Consider the following 21,105-nt stretch of genomic DNA (forward strand, 5'->3'; position numbering starts at 1 on the left):
CAGAAAACATAGTGCATCTAAACAGGAAAAACAAACACTGGAGAGAAATTAAATTTATAAAGATGTATCAGTGTTCTTCCAACTGCTTTGACAGAACAGGCACAGAGCAGTGGCCCCTGACCCCAGCTCTGCTGTGAGTATTGTAACACTGACTCACTCCAGGAACCCAAACTCACCTCCCTTTGGAGCCAGTGCTTGAGAAAACATGGGCCTGCATGTGCACAGGTACATGAGGCCATCACATCAGTCTATGCCAGACACCCTGGGCACATAATCTCTCTCCATCACTTGTTTTCCTCTGTTAGCTGACTGGAAGTTATTTTCTCCTTCTGCTTTGAGGTTCTCCAGCACTAGAACATGCCACACAATTTAGCTCTACAGCTTATTTCCCTAGACTGGGGCTTGAAAAATTAATTAATCAGCAAACATGGTTTTAGGAAATGCTGTATAGGAAATGCTTTATAGGTTATCAAAATAAGATGTGGCTTACCACATTGGAACTTCATGCTACGATAGTATCAAAGGAAACCACAGTTTCACTTGTGCAAAAAGTGTGTGGGAACCTTACCAAATTACACACATACAAATTTTCTATGTAAAGATCTGCAAAGGTAAAGCAGAGTCAGGACTTTCAGCCTTCACAAAAGATGGCAAATGCTACAGGTGGAACACAAAGTTTGAAAGTTGCTTCCAGAATTATTCTACCCTAGCAGAAACTTCTGAAGTTGCACAGGAGTGTGAAGAGACCTTTCTATAAGTGGCATATACAAAGAGATATAGTGCACTTTTACCTTGTAGGCATGCAGTTTTCAGCTTTAAAGAGTTCTGCTCACCAATTGCCTGAAGAGTGGGACAGCAAAAGAAAATGGGTATTTAGCATCTCTGAGCTTGCTGGTTGCAGAACTTAATGAATTGGCACGTCTCTCATCTGGCCTGATGTCAGCATCACCCTTGCATTTTGTGCTGCAAGGAGTAATTTTTTTTCAGTTAAGTTGCTTCAGCAAATTCTCCTGTTATTAGGAAAAGACAGCACTGCAAGGAGAGTTGTCATCTTTATTTTAAAATCTTGTAGCAATTGATTTATATTCATTCTATTGACACCAATTTTGACAAGTTTTGTGTTCCATTTAATGTAAAGGAAATTCCATAGCAGACATCTTAGAAGGGTGGTGGGTAAAAGCCTGTAGACTGTTTTTAATTTTTAAACCACCTTCATAATTCAAAGCTACAGCCAGCTGAATTTCTGTTGGAATGGAGAAAACTTTATATAACCAGATCCACAGATTAAAATGATGCCAGCCAAAATTATACTCTAGTACAAAAAACAATTACACAACACTGATTAAATTACTGGATCAGTACCTTCTGAGGTTGCTGAAATACATATTAATTAGGTTATTGAAGATAAGAGGTGGTGTTTTTATGTGAAGGATGGGAGTTGGGAGGGAAAGGATTTAAAAATAGTAAAATACAGTCATCATGAAGAAGCCATTTCTGCTGGTAAGCTACCAAACATAAGTTTTCTTTTTAAATTCAATTACCCAGTATTTACAGAAGAGTCTCTGAATATCAATCAGTTGCCATGGAAATATGGAGACTAAGCAGATAAACAAAAACACCTGAAATTAAATTGAATTTGAATGGACATGCAGTTTGCTTCCATCACTTGCATTCTATCAGGCATCTGTACATTGTGCAATATGTTTCATTCAACACATGGTTTGAAACCCAAAGGTAACCAAGAAAGAAATAAGTTGTTACAATTAGCATCTTTATGTAAAATTTCGTACTCCACAAAACAATGCAATTGACACAGGGCTTACACAGAACATTGGGTGATACTTTGCACTCACTGTGATGGCTTGGAAATATAATTCACTGCACAATACTCACAGAATATTTACAGAAAATGAAAGCAATCATTAGTCTCTTATAAATAAGGTGACCAAATATCCCAGCCTTCTATGAATACATGCAACCCCCTCCATGATGAAGTCATGTCAGGTTTTTGCTCTAATAAGCCTTCTCCTATCCCCGTGAGTATTCTAAAAACAAAAAAAAAGATATCACACACAACCAAAAGTAGTCACACAACAACAAAACCCCATTCTTGTTATAAAATTTAAATTCTCAAACATCCTTTTAGTACTGTCTCATTTTAGTTCTGTTTCTACTGCTTTACTTCAATGGGTTTCCCCTTTCCCTGAATGTGATGCTGGTCCCCACCTTGACAGGAGCAGGGAGGACTCTGGAGAAATGAACTGTAAAAAGGCATCATCCCAGCAGCAAGGAAAACAAAAGAACATGGCTTGCAGGCAAAGGAAAAGGAAGCTGAAGACCCCATTTGTGTCTAGAGGGGTGAAGAGACAATGGACATTTTGGTCGCCTTAGTTACAAGTCTCTCTGTCACCTGCATGCATGGACTTTTGTTTTAGTCTGTAAGTGTTGATCTCACAACCACACACAGTTTTATTCAAACACCAAACTGGTGAACAGTGTTATGAACAGCAATCACAAGGATGGAACAGCCTTTTCTCCCAGAAGTCACAAAACAAGATACTCTTTGAAGTCTTCTTTCCAGCTGTGCACATGGATCTGTACAAGTCCCATCTCCCGGTAGCCAGCACTAACCCTGCAGGCATGACCAGCTCAAGCTGTGACCCTTTACAAGTTGTGTACGAGGTTGCCATTAAAGGTGACGTTCAGCAAGGTTACCACACATGGTTTGGGTACCACAGTTACCAGCAAATCACTTTAATGGTGACCAATATATTATAAGTTACTCCAACTACACACATATCAGAGAGGATTATTACAAAGACAATACTTTACACTCCTCTACCTGCAGCTTTCAGTTTGGTTTGGTTTGTTGCTGTTTTCTACACGGTGGTGGTCTCCCATGGCGCATAATGTGTTTTTCTAAACTATCCAGGATGGCAACAGCAATCCTTTGGACATGAGGATCAGTGTGAACATTTTCCTTGATGTTGTACAGATGCTGCAAACCACCTTCTTCAATTAACATGCTGCAGTATCTGGCGGCTGTAATAGGATTATAAAAAGGGAATTAAAACCAGAATTATCTAGGGTAAAGGTAGGAGATACTGTAAACACTGATCAAATCCACTTTTGTCTCCAGGCAGTATTTAAGACACTCCCTAAAGTGTCCACAGAAGTGCATGAGTACTTTACCTGACAACACAACAGAGTTATTTGGACAGGACTCCAGCTGTAATCAGGTCTCTTACCAGTCTGTCTCAGCTGACTGGAAAGTGCCCTGCAATATGCACAGTATTCCCTCTTCCCCCCAGCTCCTCTACAGGCATTTAAAGTGCAGAAGAAATGGGAATCAAAAGCACTATAGTGTCTGTGAACATCCAGGAAATAACAGCCCCTTTCCCAAAAACCTTGATACTGAACAGTTACCAAAAAAAGGTACCAGATATACCACATCATTTATGGAGGCCTCCAGGCTTGGAGAGAAAATACAAACTAGTTCCTTCCAATAGTTTGCTAAATATATTGATGGTGGCCTCTCATTAATTATAAGTTGCTACAAATGTCTTTCCAGGGCTTTTTCCATTTACATTCTGGAATTCAGCAAGTTGAAATCACACCCCCATCAGCTGCAGCATTATTAAGTGCAGGGAACAGCTATAAAAAGAGCTGTAGGGTGAATGTAATGTGCAAGCTCCAGAAGTTGTTTTGGAAAGGTCAGGATGACTGTAATGCAATCCACAGGGCATTACCTCAGACAGGCCCAATTTCACCATTCATCTCAGTGATCCAACACCAGATTTGTTTTAATGCTGATGTTGAGCATTTCTCTGGGGATCACATTTACTGTGGCACTACAAATATTTTAGTTAGTTTACCTCACTGAGGTGACTATGACATAGACAAACAGGAGCAGAATAAAAAAAAAATATACAAAAATTTTAAACCAATTACTTCCAGACTACTTTACACAGTCGTCTATAAGAGGAGGTCAAAACAAAAAGCATCTCCTCTCCAGGACTACTAAAACCTTTCTTGGTACCAAGCACCTAAAGCTGAAGATTTTCCTTCCAAATATTTCAGAATTAAACACTTTTTCCCCCACAGTAGGTTACTACATTTGGTACCAAACATTTGGTTTCTCTGCAACTCTGTCCAGAAGCTTCTGGCATCAACTACCATCAGAACGTAACAAATTCTGTCTTGGTCTCAAATCAGGAGTAGGCCAATACAAACCTCAGTAGCATGTTAAAAATTTAAATGTGAGGGCAAACAAAATACCAAAAATAAACAGAACAAATAGGACCACGTAAAGTTAACAGGACTGAGGCACAAAGAGAAATTACAGGGCCTTATTTATAATCTGTTATCCAGATCTGACCAGTAAAACAATTCTGTCAGAACAGTCTGACTTCATCATGAAAAATCTCACAGATTTCTGGACAGTACCCTAGGAACAGTGGCATATTTATGAGCTTTATGAAGGGCAGCAAAACAGTATTCTGTGCGCAGTTTTATATTAAGTGATGTTATTGGCTGGTCCTGAATAGATGCCTTATCACTGCAGAAATACAGATTTATGGGACAGGGATAAACAAGCCTAGATATGCTGCCATCAAGGAGATTAAAACCTGGCACAGAAAACACTTTAAATACTTTAGAAGAAATCTGCTTTATATAGACACATTCATGCCAAAAATTTCTGTCAAAAAAACCCCAACATTAAAAGCCAGGAAGGTTTGTCCCCTCCTACACTTAGGTATGGTGGGGGATTTATCTCCTTTTCCCAGCAACTGTGTCTCAGATGCTCTCAAATCATTCTACCTCTCATTTTGCAGATGGGAAAGAGAGGTTAAGAAAGTGACATTTATGTCACAGCAAGTTGCTGCAAAAAGGCAATTAGAGATGAGGAATAACGATAGCTTCTGTTCCCATAGTAAGACACTGCTACCTGCCATGGTCATTGCTCTTAATTGAAAAGGAATTTGTTGCCCAGCATTAATATTTTCATATTTTATTTGAATAAAAACACATGTGCAAGCAAAAAGTGTAGTTAAATCTTAACAAATCCATATTTTGGAATTAACACTATGCATTCAACAGTAATATTTCAGTTAATCGAAGAGATGTAAGGAACTTTTACTACTCTCCTTTTCTGCCCCATTCAGTCAAGCCCCAAATGTAGTTTCTCCAGAGGATTAGGAGTGAATACCCCAGAAATTCTTATTTTTCCCACTTCATGCTAGTGAATAACACACCAAAAAATAAGAATTTTAAGGGTAATATTCTCTCAATACATACGATTTTTGCTGCAGACGTGCTGCATGGCCCACACTGCCCATAACTGGACACCAGGTGTCATGAAACAGCCAAGTAGTGGGAAAAATGGATTGAAAGACCTATTAAAAAAAAATGAAACAGTTATTTGCTTTATTACTAGATACTATTACTTCAGAGGTCATATGTCTGTTCATTCAGCCACATGTTAACTACAGGAGACGTTGATAAATGTTAAGAGGCTGGTCTGCTGCATCTAAATCTCATTTAAGACAACTGCCTGCAAGTAGATATGTGGTATGCTTTTTTCCCCCAAACTCTTGATCACAAGATAAGACAGTAGTTACCTGTAAGCCACCATTTCACATTCTGGGGTTGGCCAATTCAAAATCGCAGTATGCTGTAAAACAGAACCAAGAACATTGATTGTTAAATACAAACATTGAAAAAAAAATAGAAAAGACTGTGATAAAATTCACCATTATTTTTGTACCAGCTGTTCAAGGAGAGATGTCCTCTGGCTGCGACTTAATGTCCAGGCTTGCTCTCCTCGAGATATCAGATGAGCAATAATCCCTGCTGCAAAGTAGCTGACTTCCACCTCCACACTGTGCAGCAATTTACTGATGTGGTCTATGAAGTCCTTCCACATTAATTCAGAATGGAGTTCTTTCACTTCAGCTATGTTATTCTGGAATGGGGAAATAAATAATTTAAAAAAAAGAGAAAATGTCAACAGAAAGAAGATGGTGTGAGGGAGACAAACACAAACTTGAACTATATTGTGTGAGTAGACACAGGTAAACACTCAGATGAGATCTGTGTACATCAGTGACCACCACCTGCCAAAATACTACTTTTGCTTTAGGACATTTTTCCAGTCTATGCAGGAATTTGCATCAAAACAAAGAGGTTTTCTCCTAAGTGATTTTATGCCATTAACATTTAGATTACACTAAATCAAAGACAATTTTTAACATTCTCAAGCCCAATTTCAAAAAATTTCAGCAGTACAAAATTTTGCATTCCGCTGACTTTCAACCTACATTTTGCATTTGGACCCATGTGAAGCCACACTCTCCCTTCTGAAAAGCTCTTTTTATTTACTCTAACCATCAATTTCAATATAACTTTTGAAGAAACACAAAACAGTCCAAAAACATGTCAATTGCAAATAATACACACTATAAGGATTAAAGAACATAAAAAATACTAGGATATGAAAAACTGATTTTTCAGATTAACACAGCATAAAAAAAATCCTTTCAAAATAAAATTTTAGAAGTACATATTTCAGACTGGTTTTCTTTTTCATCTCACCAGAAGTCCAAGAACTTTCTGTTGGATGGATGATTCAGATGGAAAAGACTGTGGATAGAGGAAACAAAAACAAATAAACGTTTATGCTTATTATTGAAACAGCTTTAATTATAAACCTGTGCTGCTAATCCACCACCAAGCCCCCCTTCCTCACCTCTAAGACTCTCATGAAAAGTTCTAGCCCTTGGTTTTCAATAAAGTGCCGACACGTTGTTGGAGATTCATCTGTGAGGTTCCAAAGTGCACTCAATGTGAACTTGAGGGTGGTATCCACAAGATTCTGATTTGTTTTCTGTTTAACTATTTGTAGAAGTTGCTGGGGGGAAAAAAAACCATCAAAGTATCAACATATGTATTAACTCCTCTGCTTTTTCTACACTAAGTGGGCAATGCATAGCTGTCATTTATACACAGAGTAAAGACATACATGCTTAGAGTCAAACTATACAAAATAAACTGGCTATAAACTTTTTACCTCTGCTCTGAACATGGTAGCCTGCTCAAGGAATTCCTTGTTTCCACAGTAATTACATTTGTAGGGGTATTACAGATGGCACAAAGCCACCCACAGAACTCTGAACCTTTACAGCAGTATTTACTTCACATATTCTCATTTTGAGCATCTTTCATCTTAAGCAATGAATTTAAAATCAAGATATGTCTTGCTATCTTACTTTGCATTAATTGTGTCAAGTCTTTCCACTTTGGCTTACCTTCTAAATAATTTTCACAGGAAATTTACATGTTAATATGTTCTTAGAATTTTATCTCCTTATGTTTACTTTGTATCTTCAGGAATACTGCTGGTATGAACAGCTGGAGAGGATGGGATGGCAGGAGACCATCTACTTACCCTAACAATGAACAGTTCTGCACCAAGTTGAGCTGTTTGCTCTGTTGAAAGCTGTAAACAAACAAAAGCAAATCAACATTATTTTAGACTTTAGAAATGTTATCCTATTATCTCAAAGCTTAATTCCATACCTTTGCAGCAAGAATGGAAATTATGGCTACAGCCATCCTTTGCATGTTTTGATCTTCATGATTGCACAGCCACTGCATAACAAGTTTGGCTGCTTCAAACCTGGAAGTTAAAAAACATAATTTTCATAAGTCTCATAAGTGACAATAAAAGAAAGATGTACACAGACAACAGAAGTATACTTCATACCATAAAAAGTAGAAAGACACAGTGAAATTGGAAGTACTGACTTAGGGTCTCTTACTTCTAATTAGGTATCAGAGTGCACAGGAAGTGCTTCTAAAGAAGGAAGAAAAATTTGGCAAAATCTTCTGAAACAGCAGATCATCACACTTCAAAGTATTTGGACAAAACATTTGAGTAGAAAAATGTCTGCAAAAAGCAACCCTAGAGAAATCCTGACATCTGTTACACGGAATCAAGGATAGACCCATCCGGGTGAAGTTAAAAAAACCCTGTAAAACAAAGGATTTTTTCAGACCTACACTCAATGGTATATACATATATATGGGTCAACAGACCTAAAACAATATAGGCCAGATAAATTCAGCACACTGGAATGATTTAAACTGAGCAAAACTGGGGCCAGAAACAAAGCTTCTAACAAAAATATTCTGCAATGCTACAACTCATTTCAACTGACATCTAAAACTGACCTGTTAAATGGGACATCCTGAAGGATTCTGTCACTGCATAGCGAAAGAAGGCAATTCTTTTGCAGCTGTGAGAAATGAAAAATAATTATTCATTAGAAACACACAAATTTCAGAACACTTTCTCGCTATGAACATATTTCCACGAGGTGCTGGGATGTGGAGAAACCTTTAGTTGGGACCCACAAGACAGAGGAGGGCACAGAAATCAGAGAGGTTTTGCCTCGTACCTGCTGATGATTTGGGAAGTGCTCCATGGCCTTGAGCAGCAGGTGAGTGACGTCTGCCAGGAGCCGCACGGGCATGCCGGCCGCCAGGTCCTGCTTGGTGAGGTTGAAGACGCAGGCGCTCGCCGCCAGCTGCACGGGCAGGTTCAGGGGGTGGTTCCTCATGCCGATCACCACCAGCTGCGGCACAAGGTGGGCCCGCGTTAGCTGCTCGCACATTTGCACACAGGCCCCAAGAACAATCTGCCTCCCGCTCGAGGCCACAGCAATGACTCACAGCACCCAATTTCTGCCTCCCTTGCACTTGAGTGAGAAATCCATCTGGTGTGATTTGAATTCTCAAGGAGTAACATTTCCTTCTGCTCAGCGAATCAAGGCTGGCAACTTCTACTGCTCCGAGTCCTTTTGCACAGCTTGTAGCAACCTCTCAAAGAAGAGGCTGCACAGATTGCAAGAAATTCCTAGAAAGAGCCAGGTTGGGATAAAATCACCAAACCCTTTCAGAGGTGAAGGAAGCAGGACAGAGTTTCTGCAGTGCAATGATAATGATGTAGTGGCCTTCTTGTTTGGTGATGATCCATTTGGAATCACATCCTGAGCTGCTGGGTCAGGAAGGATTTTTTGCAGCTTTGTCCTGAATGATGTTTTTGGCTATGTATGTTAATTGTGATCTCACCAAATAAACACTTAATATTTCTCGTTGTCTTGACTGACAACATCTTTTTGATATTGATGCCAGCAAATTTAAGGCCACTTGTTCAACATCAAACAGAATAAGAAAAATAAAAACCACGTGTCCTACTGGTGCCTCCTTTTCGGATCCCTACAAAACTTAAACCACCTCTGATGTTCTAGACATGGAAAGCCAATGCCTAGAATGGATTTCTAAGGAAGTTCCTGGGCTCCAGGTTACAGCCCCATACAGAACACTAACAATATCCATTCACCCAGTACCCTACTGGAGGGTGACAGTAGAGAAACTGTCACTGAATTCTTTCCTTATTATTATTGTTTCATGAGCATCAGCAGAAGGCACTGCTGTGTCTGGTGAATAAGAGTAGACACACCTTTGATTAGAACCCAAACAGATATGATCTAATGACAGAATTCAGCATCTGAAGAATATTTCATATCATAATCAAAGGTATGTGAAAAAAATAATTTACACGCTACCAAATTTAGATAATTTCTGTTAGCAGAGAACAATTTTGCCTAACATAAAACACTACAGGGCATCTTCTACATCACTCATGTTTAAATAGTTCTTTTTTTCATTTAACATTACAATTTTAATCTTAAAAAACACAGCCAAAAATGTAAAAAGCTTATAAACTAATTTATACCAAGCTTTTGGGGATGAGCTCAGGAAGAACCATCAAAACTATTATTTTACCTTTAAAATTTCAGGCTTAGTTTTTTCCATTACATGTGTCAGGCTGAATAAATGAAAGAGTGCTTCTCTCACAAAGAAGGCCCGTTCACTGTACCGCTTCAGTGCTTCTGAAATCTGAGTTTCATTTGCTTCTCCTGACACCTGTGAACACAGAAATAATCTTTAGTTCAAGATGTCAGCATTTTACTTTCAAAATTGTGTTCTCAAAAATTGCAAAGCTGCAGTTTCAAAGACAGTGATTTGGCCAAGTCCTTCAGTAAGCAAATGATTGCCAGCCTGCTCTGATTTCCATTTAATGATATTTTCTGTTTATAACTGTAAATTGTGTAACTGGTTTGTTCCTCAGTCCTACTATTTAATGAAACATTGCTGCAATCACTGTTTTTTAAAATTCTTAGGGCAGCATGCAGAACTTGTTCTACTTAACATGGCACATACAAAAAAAGCAAAATGTTCATATATGAAGAGTCACATTCTGTGCATCCTGTATTGTATACAGGCATATTTTTATCAAACTTCTGATATCAGGAATATATTACAGCCTTGAGAGAACTGATATCATCTTGGATTTTGTTTTATATTCTCACTGATTAGAAGAGGGCAACCCTGTTTACTGACATGTTGTACAGCCAATTGTACCCTACATGAAAAATTTCCACTTGGTTTCATGTTCTTAACTGTAATATCTGCCCAGTGTTCATAATCAAATTTCACAGGGCTGCTGTAAAGACAGTAATATTTTACCTCTGCCGTTTCCATGAGTTCTGTGTCTTGTTTACTCTTTAGCAGTATCTAGACTAAGCAGTTGAATATTTCAGTAGAGTTACTAATGAATTTAGGTCACAAAAAAAAAAGGAAATAAAACCAGTCATAGCCTGCAGTCTCTTCTTGACAATTATGCCTTAAAAAAAAAAAAAAAAAAAAAGAAATGCAAACTGCATTTTGCTAACCACAGTGCCATAAGTCCATTGTGACTTTCACATTACTAGAACCTTCTTCCTTCCTGCCTTTTCATGGCACAGACAGTTCAATGAAGCAAGTATTCTGAACAGCAAGGATTACATTGTATTATTTTACACCAAACATGAGGTATAACCTCCTGGAGCTGGATATTATCATACCAAAGGGGAACTTGCTTTCTCTGTGAATTTCAACATTGAGACACTTGCTATCAGCTGTGACAACTAAGCACTCAAGAGACCCGGTCCTTAACAACTGTCGAACGTTTCAGGGGGAAAAAATACAAAATTGTGTACCTGTGTTACTCCACTTGCCTACAACAAGAGCATTCTGAATTTTAAAACTGAAGTGGAAAACTAGACTTGCACAGGAGACAGACTAAACTATGGACACATTAGGCTCTCTTCCTCATTCCCTCTGCAGCTTCCATCATCCTCAAGACACAGCAGAAAGGAAAACTCAGTGTCAAAGATGATATACCATTGACATGTCTAAAACAACTTTTTTTTAATTAATTCTGACCTGCTCATTCTCCAATAACTGCCTTCAGATTTTACACAACAGGGAATGATGTCTTGTTGCCTGGCTCTAAAAGATAAATAAATGCACTTCAGAAAACATCATCTCATCCTAAAGGGGCTAAGTAATTGAGGATTTGTGAAGTCTTTCATCCTAAGTTATTGCTTCTCAGGTGATGTATTCAACACCAGAAGACCTTTCAAGATAGGCAGAAATATTGTAAGAGGAAATAGCAGTGGTGATGGAGCATAACAGCAGCTGAGTGATTCAGCTTTATTGTATCTGCCGTGTTAATCATGAACTGCTCAAAGCTTATGCAAATTCTACCTCCACCCCTTACACATTGCTGACTTATGCCAGATACTGTCTGGAAGCCAGGGAATATTATCCCACTAAGTGACTTCAGACAAGACAAAGTTCAGCTCTCTTAGATATGGAAAATCAAGATCTAAGGTTCACTGAAAAGGCACAGAAAACAGATGCCTCTTTCAAGTATATGCAGTATACATACAGTATCATGTAAATTTAGCAGCTTGCGTCAAAATTAAGTAGGAATAAAGCCAGTAATTATAATAAACAGTTTAAATAAATTAACCTACAACCTCCTTCTGAAACACACACATACATTTGTTACAAACAATTAGCTCTATTTTCCCTGCACATTGTATTTTTTCAGTGAAATTAATTCCCCCACTTAACCTTCAGGTTTCCTTCTCCCGTTAAGAACTCCGAGTAGCCGGCATCAGTAGCTAGCAGTCCTACAAACTGCATGGTGGGCCGCTGCAGAATGAATGCTTGTACAGCTTTATCTGTGACATGTTTTCTTCCAGAAATGTCCAAAGACACAAGGTTAGGCAAGATATCCTTCTGTTCCAGTAAACGAAGAGCTATGTCCGACGTGAACTGTTTGTCATCCGAAATATCGAGGTGATTCAGGTATTTTAGTTCTCTTATAACATCCAGAATCTGGGTTGTGGTCATTTTCAAGCATTTCAGGTGGTGCATGGTCAAAGACTTGAGCCGGTCTTTGCAGGTGAGGAGTGCTGTTATGTCAGTGACGGAGGTGTTGGATATATCCAGACTTTCCAACCTGGGAAGTGAAGCAACATCTGCCAAGTCCTCGTTGTAGAACAGCACGTTGGTGATGCTCAACGCGCGGAGCCCGGAGAGCTGACTGAAACACCTCTCGTAGGGGTCTTCCAGAGAAAGAGTCAGCGAGTTCAGCACCAGGCACTGCAGATTCTGCTGGATCCACTTATTGCTGCCCAGCCCACTGATAATGTCCGTGATTGTTATATCTGCATTGACCCCCGTGGCATCCAGCTCCACCAGCTTGTGATGGCAGAAGGCTTTGCGGAAAGCCACGGCTGAGATTTTGGCTTTGCGGATGCAGGCTCGCTTCAGGCGCATCTGGTTGCCTCGGAAGATGCCCACGGTCCCATCGTTCAGAAGCCCTGTGGGAAAACAGCATCAGTGCTTGGCTCCAGTTTTACACACCACCACTTTGAGATTAAGAACCCAAAAGGTACGAAGTGTTGGCAGAGAAAATTAATTACAAAGTAGTTTGACTTGGATCGTCACGCCACCGATCCCAAAATCTTATATTTGCAATTCCACTTTGAAAATTATGAGGTCGTGTTTGGAAAATTCCAGGTTTAAGAATAGGACAGATAAATAAGAAGCAGTAAATGCACGTTACCTGTTTAGTTCAGAAAATGGAACACAAAATAAATAAAATATGGGTATGATTCAAAAACAATTAGACTGCTGCCCTCATTTGCTGTATTTTTCTCACTGAACTGGTTATAAGTGTGCTAAAAGCAGAATTTCAAAATTTCTGAGTGCAATTCTCCTCTGGCCACAGTTCCACTAACCTCAAGATTGCACCACCTATTAATGACTTGTTCTTATCTTGCTTTAACTACATAATCTAGCATTTGACTGAATTCATAAGTAGGATCAATACTAAATTAAGCTAATTAAGTTCTATATGAAGAAGGTAGGAGTGTTGCTCAGAAACAAGCTGAATGTGAGAAAGAAACCTAAGAAGTGATTCAAAGAATAGAAAGAAGAGGGCATGGAAAGGGTGGGAAGGAGAAAAAGACAGCAATGAGAAAAAGAAAAAGCAACAATCTTGTTTAGTATCTTTTTACTCTGTAGAAAGAATGCATAAGTAGCTTTTTCTTGCAAGACACTGGCAACATCCTAACTGAAACAATACATTGAGTTCCCTGAATTATCAAAAATGCATTGAATATACAAATATGAAATCTTGGTGTCTTACCAACAGAAGGATTACGAAAAGCCATGTGAAGGGTACAGTTGCACAAGCATCCACACAAAAGGAGTAGGAAGAACATGTCCTAGTTTTGCTCCTACAGGGTTATAAATGTCAACACTCCTAGCTTTTAATCTCCTATCTTCACACGTACTTAACACAGAAAATGAAAGAAAAATGCAATATATTTGAATAATAACATCATTGCCACTACAGTTTGGATTTAAGTCATGGGCTAGTAATTGCCTCTGTGACAATAGCAAATATAAAGATTTGCAGACCTTTCTAAGGAGCAAATGCTTCAGGCATTTCTGACCAAGTAGTCAGAGGAATACTTTCCTCTTTTGCAGGGAAAGCAAAAATATGGGATGAAACAACTGGTATGGAGCAGAAAAAGTAAAAGCAATAAATATAATTACAGTTTGGTTAAAGTATCACTAAATTACTTCTTAATTTTTGCTAATATCTTCATTTAAGGACCAAAGCTCTCTCCCTAGCCTACCTTAGCCACACTGTATTTACCTGCCACACACTTTTTTCTATCCTGCATTCTCTGTGTTTGTGGTATTTTGATGTCTGGAAGTGTCTTCACCACTTCCAGCACTGGTAGTAAGTTCCTGGTAATTCAGTTTCCTTTAATCTGATTTCTTGTGACTACTCTAAATAACTCCTTATCAGAAAGTAGAGTATATTAAAGATTACCCTTTTTTAATGAGCTTGTCTATTTTAGGACCATTCCTTCTGTTACCTCTGACCAGAACAACTTGAAAAAACCATTACTTGCCCAGTAAGACCCAAATAAAATCTGCACCTATAGGATAGGGTGTTTGGTCTGTTTGCAGTAATTTTTCTAGCGTCACGTCTCATTTTTTAACAAAAGTCTCCAGCATCACAAGGAACGGGTCTCTTATCTCTACTCCAGCACAATTTATACCTTTACTTTTTCATGATAAGAAATTTTATTATACTAATTTTATCATGCTTAAAGCAAGCAACCAAGATGGAAGCCCTATCCTCAGAGAAATGTTGACAGAGACCCAGTAAGCCAGAACACAAAATGTAAGACTACCATAAGCCGTTTATGCCACTCTAAAACTAAGGGCTTTGAAACATAATTCCATGTCAATAAAAGCGTTAAGAGAGATGAGAAACTGTTTTAATGAATCAAAAGGTTACTTTTTAACTTAATCACAGGAGCACACAGTAAAAAATCAATTAAATGCTCTTCAAGAGATATTGGTGCTAGAAGTAGTAGAATCTTTTTTTTTTCTCAAATCATTGAAAGAAGATTTAATGTTCAAATAAATTAACAGTAAATTCATAAACCAAGACTAAGAACTTTCTATTTAGATCTATGTGGCAATGCAAAGCTCAGCTGAAACTGTGTAAAGCAAAAAAACCAAAAATTCTCTATTAAGGGATTACAGAACACAGTTTAACAGCTGCAGCAGCAGATTCTACTAGAAAATATAGCAGAACTGCAATGTCACATTCCAGGGAAATAAGTTCACCACTGACCCACAAATGATTGTTTTTACCATGAAATGCCATGGTCTGCAGCAGTCGATCAGCCACCTCTTGAGGGAACATTCCTGGCTCCTGCAAGCAAAATGTTCCATCTTGCCTTTCTGTGCAGAACTTCTCTAGGTTGGCAGTCAGGAAATTCAAACAGATATCAAGTAAAGAATATGGAGAAGCTTCCTCCTGTCATATGTAAAACACAATGAAACAAAGGAGATTAGTCAAGTCATTCTTTCTATGAACCTTCCATTACTCTGTAATGTCTTTTTTGTTAGTCTGGCAAATATTACAGGGCGAGATGTCTCCCTCAGAGCCCCACAAAGTCAGGTCACACAATGAACAACTGGCCAAACCGACGGAGCCTCCCTCCCCAGTCACCCCTAGAACCACATCCAGTCACGTCTGCTGGGCTTTGAACCCTACTTGTGTTCCCAGAGGAAGAAATGCAATTGCTGAAAAAAAATTTTAATTTATAGAGTCTACTGGGAACTAATCAATCAAGAGAGACTGAAAGAAGATATAAAAATCAAATTATACTTCTGGATTTAAAATATTTCTTTTAATCTTTCATTTAAGTCAATGCATAATAGAAGTGTACTACCAACCTACATAAGAAATGCAGATCCTACAGATAAATTGCATATATAGGAGCAATTTTTGATACTGAAAAGGGCAGCTAGAGCTTCACATCAAAAAGTGAAACAAAAAAAGAACTGGTTTAATTCCAAATCCTGTGCAGCAATAAACTAACATCTATTACAGTAATCCTTTTCCTCCTTCCAGGCACTCTGCACTTGGAAATCATCTATAGCAGAAGTCTGGGTACAAAGGACAAGGCAGAATATAAACTTGATCTTTTGCCTCAGAGTTTGAGGTTGTACACTGATACATGAAAATCTCAAAGGGTTTTTTTATTCCATGTCTAATAATAACCCACTGTTTGCAGGCACACAGATTAACCAACATAAAGAATGACTCCCAGCACTGTGAATCATCCCCAGCACCACACAAAAGAAGGCCGAGTGACTGGTACATACTCCCCCAGACAATATTGAAAATAACAGCATCAACTGTTGTCAGATCTCATCTGCAGGAAAAATAGTAGCTTCCCTTTTATACAGAAAGTTCTGGATAATTTCACCTTTCTTTCTCAGCTCAGTTAACTTCTGTTGCTTCGCTTGCCTAACATGCTGATCACAGGAGTACTGAAATATGTTAAAGGGTATAGAGAAGAAATATAAATAAGGTTACAGAGATAAGTCTTCTAAAATAACGTGCACATATTTGAGGACTGGGAGGTACCACATTAGGGCAAAGATGGAATGGAGTCTATCTTTAATGAATCATGTATTAACAACAATTAGAGACTGCAGTTTAATAGATCCTGAAGACTTAAGTACAGGCTTGGGAAATAAAATCACCAAATTATTCAAGTGCAAGTTCTTTCTGCAGCTTTTGACACGCAACTTTTATTCCTTTAACTCAGTTTTGCTAAGTGCTTAAGTTTCATTATTTTTAAGCTTTATTATTACATTGTATTGTTACAAAAAAAGAAGTTACTTTGTGATGCAACTTGCTCCCATACCAGGAAATGGCAATTTTGGCTGCCCCCAATCATAAAATGATAAGAAAACAAAGGACAGAATTTGGAATTGTGAATTTGTTTTGTTTCTTTTTGTTTCTTTGTAGTGTGTAATCATGCTTGACTATTTTAAAATAATACATGTTTTTATATGAGATGGGAAAATTTCCTGTCAAACTTGAAATCAATACATATACCCTAGGTTTCTATGACAGCTGATGAATCAAAGAAAAATCAGAATCTTTACTCAAAGGTGTATAAAAATCATTCCTACTGAAGCAAAGACATCCACATCTCCATTAGATCTTGTGTTTCTAATTTGATGCTCAAAGATGACAAAATCAGAATACTGTCTCTCTTCATTCCTCCTGGAACTGTTCCTTCCTGTCTGCCAGAAAAGCTGAAACACTTTGATGTATCAGTGAACAAACTCCAATGAGAATTTTTAGCCCTGTAGATAGGCCACTGGCATATGACTCAGAAAACTATTTTTTCAACCAGTACCTCTGAGTGGCCAACCTGTCCTTTGGAAATGCAAGTTTAATTTTTACATAATCCCTCTGGAAGTTCATGCAGGGCATCTCCATACAATCAATGAACAAAAAGCACAAGCAGGGATGAATTACACTTGCAAACAATAAAATTCTGGTTTTATTAACTCCACTCATTCCCATTATAGGAGCCATTTGTAATATTTCTTCAAGTTGCTGACAAAAGGCTGAGGAAACACCCCTGACAAGGGCTCCTGAGGTAACCTGGGCAGACAGGCAAAATGCTTTTATCTGTATCTAATAAAGTCCTCTGACAAGCATCCTAAAAATAATTTCCTGGACTGCCTGCTACTGAAATAGAAAACTTAAATGCAGTTTACAAGCCTTTATTGTGAGCTGGAGGCATCCCTTTTCTCACTCCTCTACACTCCAAGACAATATTGCCCAGTTAAAGTTGTATTTAAGCTCTTACAAGGTCAGAATTTAAGTGGTTCATTTCTCTAGCTCTGCTTCTGAATGTCAGGTCGAAGACAAACCTGCCATTTGTTTTCTGATCACTTTCTGTCTAATGAGACACTATAAATGTATGTCAACCATAGCAGAGCACTTTAGGTTTTTTTTATTATTTAATAAACATCACCCAGCAGTTTTTGAGTAGAACTTCCATTATGCTATTTTACTTTTTCATAGTCATCTTAATTATCTGATACTTCAATTACTCTCACAGTTTCTTTTATTATATCAAATTAATTGAGTAGCCAGAAAACAAATATAAAAATTAATTCCCCAAACCACAGAATTATGAATTATATTATGCAAGCTGGGGTGCCTTCATAAACTAAAACATATCAGAGTAATGTGACACATCTAAAACCCGGCTAGCTTGTGGAATAGCATAAAAAGTTGAATAATTGCATTTAGATGGGCTTTTAAAGGCTTATTTAAATTAATTATTAAAACAAAAAAGTTTTAAAGTGCTCAGTATAATCAAGGCAAACCAAAAGTGTGCAGGGGGATGGGGCAAACTGCCTGGCTACTGGCCTCTAACAGTAATCCAATCCAGAGGTGAACTGAAATGCAAAACCAGCTTCAACTTGATGTTACCAGCTCAGCTTCGAGCTCACGCCAGTTGGAAAGGTTCTCCCAAAGAACATTATCCTCCACATTTTCTTTTGAGAATTCCATGAATCAGCTTTAAATACCACTAGATATACTCAACACATATTTCAAAGTGCAGTTAAAAAGCAAAAAGAACTTAAGGGGGCACATTAAAGCACTGGGAATAAGTTAAAGAATCTGAAGGCAAACATTATAAATCCAGTTTATAGTGGCTGAGTGTGGGTATCAAAATAAAATCCTGTTCCTTTGGGGAAGCATCACCAGGCTTATATAACAATACTTAAAGAAAAATAAGAAACAGGTGTAACTGCTGTTTTCTCTCGGTCATTACAACCTAGCTTAGCAAAAAAAAGAAAGTCATTACAACCTAGTTTAGCAAAAAAAAAGAAAGAAAAAAAAAGAAAAAAATCCACTGCTGGGTGGGTCTTTCTCACTCAGGCTCTGTCTCCCAGACTCATTAAAAATCAAATCTTTTTGCCATCAGTAGTGTTTTGTTTTGGCTGGTTCTTGTTCCCCCTCAATAAATCAGTATGTAACACTGGAAGACAAATACCAATTTCATCTCTAACAGAGCCACGTCTGTGATGTGCTCCCCAAGTTTTACACCCAACTGCAGACCCAGCATGACAAGCCCCAAAGATGCCAAGTCTCTGTAAGCCAGGCCCACCTGCTTTTCCCTCTCTCAAGTCTCAAAGGATGAGATGGGTACAGGGTTAAGGACTTTTCAATTTGTGGTGGTCATTTCTCTCAAAACATTAACAGGAAAATAAGAGGTAATTTAGAGCCTCAGTTACGGTGTTGGATGTACCATGTTTTCCAGCTGTTTTCCACCTCTCCACAGCCCCAGAGCTTTACTTACTTTCTTAAAATGAACATTCTTAAAACAATTAAGAAATAGCAACTCAAGCAACAGCCATCAAAATTCTTCTGACTGCTAATAGAGGAAAGGCAGAGAAAAATAAACAGTTTCATGATTTATGCTACTAAGAAAGCTTTATAATTATCCTATTTAAATTAAGTTAAATGGAATTAAATGGAAGTAGGTGATTTATTAGCCAGACTCAAGGAAGGATTATGCTCAAAAACTCCAATTTAATGTTAACTATTCTGGCACAAGAGGTGGGAAGGTGGGAACATAGAGATTAAAGCTGCTACTGATACAAAGTCAGCAGTGATCACAAGAGGTCTAAAATTAAATAGTGCCCCATTAGAACGACATAGTAAGGCCACGTATTTCAAGATTAATATCAAGAACTTCAGACACGAGTTCATCAATTAGAAATTATAGAGAGTGGAACCAGAGTGGTGTGCTGAGCCGCAAAAAACCAGGGTGAAGCAGCCAAAGAAGGTGCCAGGAGAAGCAAAAAAAAAAAAAAAAAAAGGAAGGACGAAGCCACTTTCAAGACACTCAGGAGATCTCACAGGGCTATTTATGTTAAGATATACCTGCACCATTTCAGTTTAAAGGTAACAGCTACTAGGATACTCTGGGGATGAAAAGCACATTGGGAATAGGACATAAACCCAGCTTTTTTTAGCCTCGAAGATCAAAAGGTGAGAGATACAAATGCCACCTATAAATAAATACAGCACAATATATATAAACTATAGACAGGGGAAAAAAAGCCATTAAAGAGAAGCACACTGCCAGCACAGCAACAAAGGTATGTAGAAATGCCATGAACTGGAAGTTTTGCCATAAATTTAGACATCAGTACATAGTTAAGCAATGAAATTCTACCCTAGTTTACTGATTAGAAGAGCAGGCACAAAATGTACCTACTTCAATAACAATGACACATAACTTTATTAGGGGATTGACTGAAATTAGGCTTTTAATGACAAGGGATGAGACTAGATTGCCCAGGAAGCTCCTGCTAGTCCTTGAAAAGCAAATATGCACACTCACGTCTGGAGCAGAGGAGCAATCCAAACAGCTCCCATATGTTCTGCCCCGGCCTGTGTGGAGCAGGGAAAGGCTGCTCCTTCGGCAGCTCCGCGCTCCAAGAGCTCAGGGAGGCCCACGCACCGTGCCTTGGCACGGCTTCCTCCGGACAGACCCCGAACAAAGCAATTCCCAGTGGGAAGGTGCTGCTGTGGGGCTGGTGGAGGCAGGGGCCGGAGGAGGCACAGGCGGCTGGGCTGTGCAGAGCCGGGCTGTGCCCTCACGCCGGCCGGCCGAGAGGCTCTGCCCCGCTCGGCCCGGGCGGCTGCGGGTGCTCGGCCGCGCACGGAGCTGTGAGGGGCCGGTCAGGGCGGCGGGTCTACCCCGGCCGTCATCGCCCTCCCGGCGCCCTGGGGACACCCGGACACACCGACCAGGGTCGAGCCTCCCTCCCTGCCGTCCGCCGGGTCCCGTGCGCCCTTTTACATAACGGGCGGCAGCGCCGCGGTTACACAACGAACGGCGGGGCTGCCCCGGCCCGGCCGCGGTACCGGCAGGAGGGAGAGGAGTGGGCTCGGTCTGAGCCCCTCAGCCGGGTTTGCGCCGCCGCCATGGCGGCCCCTTCCCCGGGGTCACCTCCGCTACCTGCACCGGGTCCGGCACCCCGGGACTGCAGGAGAACAGCTCCCCTTCCCTTCCCGCCTCCCTCCTTCCCACCGTCCCTACCCGCCACCGCCATCCCCTCACCATCGCGGCGCTGGGTGCCGCCGGCGAGCGCCCCGCCAGCCGGTCCCGTCGCACGGCTCCTTCTCTTTTCGTTTTTTTTCTTTCCCTCCCTCCCTTCCCCCGTGTTTACCCCTCCGACCTGGAAGTGAATGTTGACTCAGCCGGCCGGGGAACC

The 21,105-nt window shown here is 39.5% G+C and overlaps 1 protein-coding gene across 1 annotated transcript; it reads right to left on the bottom strand.

Moving 5' to 3' along the window:
- Nucleotides 1–1,039: 1,039 nt before the first annotated feature.
- On the bottom strand, nucleotides 1,040–21,090 carry ZYG11B (zyg-11 family member B, cell cycle regulator). The gene is made up of 14 exons (XM_041421922.1): nucleotides 20,952–21,090; nucleotides 15,145–15,310; nucleotides 12,028–12,782; nucleotides 9,850–9,990; nucleotides 8,460–8,636; nucleotides 8,233–8,297; nucleotides 7,579–7,678; nucleotides 7,448–7,498; nucleotides 6,749–6,910; nucleotides 6,595–6,642; nucleotides 5,768–5,965; nucleotides 5,622–5,674; nucleotides 5,299–5,396; nucleotides 1,040–3,042 (listed from the first exon to the last, which is right to left on the bottom strand). The coding sequence occupies exons 1-14, from the start codon at nucleotides 20,952–20,954 to the stop codon at nucleotides 2,852–2,854; spliced, it is 2,208 nt and encodes a 735-aa protein (XP_041277856.1). The 5' UTR covers nucleotides 20,955–21,090; the 3' UTR covers nucleotides 1,040–2,851.
- Between the last annotated feature and the right edge of the window lie 15 nt (nucleotides 21,091–21,105).

The sequence above is a fragment of the Onychostruthus taczanowskii genome, unplaced genomic scaffold (assembly GCF_017590055.1).
Source record: "Onychostruthus taczanowskii isolate IOZ18803 unplaced genomic scaffold, ASM1759005v1 scaffold7, whole genome shotgun sequence".
Taxonomy (NCBI): Eukaryota; Metazoa; Chordata; class Aves; order Passeriformes; family Passeridae; genus Onychostruthus; species Onychostruthus taczanowskii.

Excerpts from the sequence above, each read along its gene's own strand:
- ZYG11B (XM_041421922.1), bottom strand. Across the intron at positions 6,911-7,447 it reads CAGAACTGTTCATTGTTAGG|CAACTTCTACAAATAGTTAA; the intron begins GTAAGTAGATGG and ends TTTTCCCCCCAG. Across the intron at positions 5,966-6,594 it reads AGAAAGTTCTTGGACTTCTG|AATAACATAGCTGAAGTGAA; the intron begins GTGAGATGAAAA and ends TCCCCATTCCAG.